This window comes from Etheostoma spectabile, chromosome 23 (genome assembly GCF_008692095.1).
Source record: "Etheostoma spectabile isolate EspeVRDwgs_2016 chromosome 23, UIUC_Espe_1.0, whole genome shotgun sequence".
NCBI classification, from domain to species: domain Eukaryota; kingdom Metazoa; phylum Chordata; class Actinopteri; order Perciformes; family Percidae; genus Etheostoma; species Etheostoma spectabile.
The window spans coordinates 11,317,760-11,323,444 of record NC_045755.1 but is presented as its reverse complement, the minus strand read 5'-3'; the positions used below and the strand labels follow the sequence as shown (position 1 = coordinate 11,323,444).

The window sequence follows — 5,685 nt, the reverse complement described above, 5'->3', positions numbered from 1 at the left end:
TGTCTGGACATCATAGCCAGCATTGACAAGTATTAATTGAACCGTATTTTGTGTGTGTGTGTGTGTGTACACCAGAACTTTTTCCACCAGAACTTTTTCCACCTTCATCTGGACATGTGCCGTTTTCTCACATATTTTGCCTTCATCTCTTGGAACCCAGATTAACTAATTTTATACATATACCTCTTTGTTACTGATCCTCTTGTCGATCGGTGCATTAGTTTCTTTTTCTCACTGGATGTTGGATGCATCAGTCTGTATGCTTCATTTTCCCTTATGACATGATAATCTCTCAGATGAACCTTCTCTTAGTGTAAAATGTAGTGGATTATTTAAGAAAGTTGTGCTTTTCCAAAATGTGCAGTAAAAAGTTTTTCTTAGGATTTATGAAAACATTTTGGCCCAAAGGTCTTTAATCACACATGCATGACAACCTTTAAGTCAAGCAAGAACAAAGAACACACTGCTTCAAATCACTCTTAAAGGGGCTGTACTTGATATTCAAAACGTTAACACAGCAGTAAACAACTATTTGCTACCTAAAGATATAGTGGAGTAATGGCGTCCTGAATTTTTAGTACAACCCCTCTATAACACATGTTTTTGACAAACAAAGGTGTTTTGGTCTGCACACTCTGTCCACTCATTAAATCACTTTCTATGATGGATGGACATAGACTGGCTAAAGTAAGTGCACAGTGTCCACGGTCGCAAAAACCCAAAGTATTTGTTGCTTCTGTTACAAAGCCAATATCAACAAATACAGTTTGAGTAGTTGATTCACACAGCACATACAATATTTTGTTTGAAGAGGACGCCCTACCTGCTATAGTCTTCTTTTTCTAGAAACGTTTGGAATTGGACATCTGAGCACGTGTTGGTATTTGAGGCTGTGGACAGCTGATGGTCATCAAATCACTTTCCCTTGGATGTGTTGGGCTTGCGATAGATGAACACAGACTGATTAACGTGTGCTGACTGGACATCTGTGTTTGTTGTATTGTCCTTTGCAAAAACACACTGTTATAAATTGTACTAACACATCTAATGTGGAATAGAGTCTTTGGTGTCACATTATTGAAAGGAAAGTATTTGGTTTCTTCTACTGACAGGACAGTGGAGACCACACCATATGCTGCTTTTAGGGCAGCTTAGTTCCTCCAGTGGGATTTCACATTGGGATGCTAAAAGCCCAAAGGTTCACCAGCGGATCCAAGTTTGACCCTGGTTATTAATTAGCGGTAGCACCTCCCTGCTGAGAGAGGCAGGCCGGACAGTCTCTTTTTCTTTCTGTCTTCATGAATAGTTTCCTACACACACACACACACGTACAATACCAACACACTTCTCCTTGGTGTGTAAGGTGGGTAATTCGCCATAGCGCATTACATCAGAACAGTGAGTGATTGTGTTTCTTTCAATAAGGGAATTCTGTGCTACAGTTGGAGAATGAAATGCTTCAGAAACAACTGAAACACAGGAGAGCACTCACACACACCAAGCATGTTATGGCATTTTACATTTTTAATGGTCTTCAGTGGTATTAGATGCATCAGTGAAATAAGACAGGGAGGAGATGTTTATGTTTTTTCTATAAAGGGGTTCAGTGTTTTGGTTTGTGAGGTATTTCAATATTTTAAATTTAACTTCATTAATAACAAAGATCTGACTTGTTATATCAAAGAGGATCTCACAAAGTTGACCTGTATGAAAGTCCATTTATCATAGCTTCACTAGAAGTAACAAAAATATTGAATTTTGACATGACTGCTGATGTTAGTACAATTATTAGTGAATTTAGTTATTCATAACTTACTCGGCAGAATACAATCATGAGAAAAATAAAATAAATACTTGACGTACTGGTTAAGTTGATTTCAGCTCCTTAGTGTTTGTTTATTTTTCTCATAGAAACCAAAGGGCAATTCCCACACATAAAATGTACCTGCAATTCCTTTTGATTATTTTATTGAGATTTCTAATGGTACACTTACACTAATACACACCTATATATATATGGCAGAAAAAGAGGTGGATACAGAGAAATCTTTATTTGCTTTTTGTAGGTATTTTTATGGGAACGTGGATCTTACATATCAATTTGAGGAGTGCCTATGGATTGCTTGTTCCACATTTTATCATAAGTGTGTCAAGTAGTGTAGGACTTGCAATGGTGTGGTCTTGGTCTCGGACCAGGAGGTGAGAGAATGCAGCCGTTGATATAAACAATAAACAATTTCTGTGTGTGTGTGTGTGTGTGTGTGTGTGTGTGTGTGTGTGTGTGTGTGTGTGTGTGTGTGTGTGTGTGTGTCTGTGTGTGTGTGTGTCCGAGAAATCTGTGGAGAAACAAATATCCTGATATTTCTGGGATAATGTGGCCAAATAAGTTTTTTTTTTTTAATGTGGCCAGTGAGTGAAGCTAGCTGAGGGCTCTCTTTGGAGTTGTTTCATAGCACAGTAACAGTCTGGTCAGCAGGCATGGGAGGCTAATAAAGAGGCACAAACATGCACACACACACACGCTGCCGTATAAAATTATGTCTCCTCTGGGATTGTTTCATAGGACAAAACATTGTGAACTCATTAAATGCACACGCATTGCATATGTTGACCATTGCAGGTTGTGTAATATAATAAAAACATGTAGGCACATACAGTACATACTGTACAACTTAATAAAATCTGTAAATTCAAAGACTTAAAGTCAGGATTTTGTTCTAATTTCACATTAGTATTACTTAGTATTAGTATTAATTATTGAAATAAATTCAGACTTATTTTCAGAAAGTTGTTTCTGTTAGAAACTGTTCTGTTACATATATCTTGAAAAAGGAAAAAAAAGTGGTGTTATTTCTTTCTAGATGTCTTCATTATATTGCCATCATTCCTTCCATTCTTTTTGTCTGTTTCTCATTTGTCTTGCGTTTGATCCACAGAGCTTTGCTGCAGGTCTTTTCTTAAAGATTTCTGACGGAATAGTCTGGATAAGAAAGTGTGAGAGAACAGCTGTTGCACATATAGCATTAAAGCCAGATTTGAAAAGAGGTTTATTACAGTCGTGGAGCAACAACTGTCCTTGTTGTGTTGCCGCTGTCAGCATACTGTACATCATTACATACAGCCACAGAGGTATTTTGAAGTACAGAATGTGTAGTAGGATCCCTGCAGCCTTCAAACTCTGTAATTTTCTCTTCCCTTCCCTCGCCTCCGGAGGGAAATGTTCAGTAATGCATTTTGTAATGGACTGTAACCTACTGGCAGGTTCTCACTGGAAAATACTGTAACTATAGTTATTTACAACATTGATAATGGCCGTGTGTGTGTGTGTGTGTGTGTGTGTGTGTGTGTGTGTGTGTGTGTGTGTGTGTGTGTGTGATGAGTGATGAAGAGCATGGAGCACAGCCCTTAAAATGCTTCCTCTGCACTTCAATCCTTCGATTCCCAAAGAAGTATAGTGTTTGTGTCTGTGTGTCTTATCTGTGCGTTTTTGTGCCTGTTGGGGGGTCTTGTCTTTTACCCCCAAAATGTGTGTGATTATTCAGCTCGTCTGACCCTCTGACACACATTAGTCATAGCCACTGTGAAATGTCAAATGTGAAACGTGGGAATCTGATCTCTCAGTTTTATAAAAGCTGTTAACTCTGGATTGCAGTCTGGATCAATTATCTATGTTCAAAGAAATATATTTTGTGAAATAAATGATACATTGCAGTTAGTTGCATGTTTTGGTCGCTGTTGTATATTTGGCCAGGTCAGAAAATACATACAAATCTTGTAAACAGAGCTAAATATATACACTTCCCTGTGTGTCTAATGCATTTTAAAATATGTTTTGAAGCAGCAGCTTTCACAGTCAACAGGTCCTCTTAAACAAAATATAGAAGAAATATGCTTGTGATGAAATCAGATTACTGACTAACTGCATTCAACAAGGGGTTCTAGAGTAATCAGCACTACTATCTCATGGTATTTAGGTTTCCTTCGGACCTTTTGTGACTTTTTAACAACAAGCTGTCCTCTGACATCTCTCCATCCCATGTCTGTTTTCATCTCACTTCAGCCTAAATTTTAGCTCTCATGTTTAGCCTCCATTTAACTTGTTTGGCATTGCACGCAGTTTGTACCATATGCTACACTGTGAACTGTAGACATGGCTAATACACTTGCCTGAAAGACATAGACTGCAGTGTCCAAATTTATAGAACCAAAAAAGTGACCCTATACCCATCTGTGATGACGCAAAATGATGATTCATAAGTGTGTAAGATTTCAATTTACTACTTTCTAAGGAGTAAACTATTCAGTGACTGTACAGGGAGCAGTAAATGAGTAAACAAGTGATTTCATCCAAATACAAAATACAAAGAATCAGGTGTTTTGCATTGGGGTTAATTAGGTAACTGTCTATATATCCACCTGAGTGTTCTTTTATTCTCTGTGTCCAGGATGCTTGTACATAAATAGACTTAACAGATATATTATAATTAATGATTATCAAAGAATAAAATATTAGCCATCACTAACTGCATTCACTGTCCTCAGCCACCACTTTCTCTCTCTTTCTCTGGTAAGACTTTCTGTGTTTGTAGTCTGGTAAAATCTTTTAAGCAGTTATGGTCAGTATTGACCATTTTTGTCGTTATATTTATTATATAAATGAATCGCTCTCATTTTTGTCCCCTATCATTCCCTTCCTCCTTCAGATTCTCTCTCCACTCCTGGATCTCAATCAGAATCGCAGTAAACTGAAGCTGTACATCAGTCACCTGACCTCACTGTGTCAGGAGCGAGACCCAATCATACTGCAGGACTTCGCCCCACCCCCCGCCTATCACCGCTCTGACTCCGCCTCCTGGCATACGCAGCTGCACAGCATGACGCAGGAACAGGTGAGACTGTGTGTGTGTGTGTGTATGTGTGTGTGTGTGTGTGTGTGTGTGTGTGTGTGTGTGTGTGTGTGTGTGTGTGTGTGTGTGTACTCCTGAAAGATGAGTGGGGAAAATCATGCAAAATGAAGACATTTGTCAGTCCTCCATATGTGTGCGAGAGTGAATATGGAATAAAGTGTGGACATTTTGTCACATCCAATCTGTCATTTTGTGTGTGTGTGTGTGTGTGTGTGTGTGTGTGTGTGTGTGTGTCCGCGGTATGTGATTGCGTGTGAGTTTGTGTAATTTTTCTCACGGTGTGTGTGCGTCTCTGTAACTGTGTGGATGTGTGTGTAGGAGTAGGGCACACACTGGTCGGCCTGGCAGGTTTTTGGCGCTGCCTTTGACATTATTGAAAAGATTTACTCCAGCGGGTCACCTGACGACAAGCTCCTGGCTGCGGAACAAATACTGTTTCAGACGTTTTATTTTACAGGGAGTAAACTCTGCTTCGAGCTTTTGGCAGCAGAAGGTTTGGTAGTTTATAAGAGGGGAGAGAAGAGTATATTTATTATTTAACTGTCGAAAGAGTTGTCATGTGAGAGTGGGAGGAGAGCAAAGACAAGGGGAATGAGAGTAAAGAAAGAAAAGGTGAGGCTTAGGGAAAGTTGAGGAAAGGTTGGCTTGCCTGCTTTTCTCCATTGTCATGGTAACCAATTGTGTTTTCTGATATTGAATGTAAACAGCATATGATTCAATTTTATTTCAAAAGTGGTGGCTGTCTATGATTTCCCCATGTCTCTCTCTCTCTCTCTCT

General features: G+C 39.0%; 1 protein-coding gene across 18 annotated transcripts in view; it reads left to right on the top strand.

Moving 5' to 3' along the window:
• Window positions 1-5,685, top strand: part of LOC116672840 (ELKS/Rab6-interacting/CAST family member 1) — a 119,260-nt gene that overhangs the window by 98,631 nt on the left and 14,944 nt on the right. For all 18 annotated transcript variants that reach the window (XR_004327657.1, XR_004327656.1, XR_004327655.1 and 15 more), the window contains one exon: window positions 4,704-4,889. Coding sequence is in view for 13 of the 18 variants with exons in the window: in XM_032504765.1 (XP_032360656.1) it covers window positions 4,704-4,889 (186 nt within the window). In the remaining 5 variants the exon portion in view is untranslated. Of the gene's footprint in view, window positions 1-4,703; window positions 4,890-5,685 lie in introns of those variants that run through there.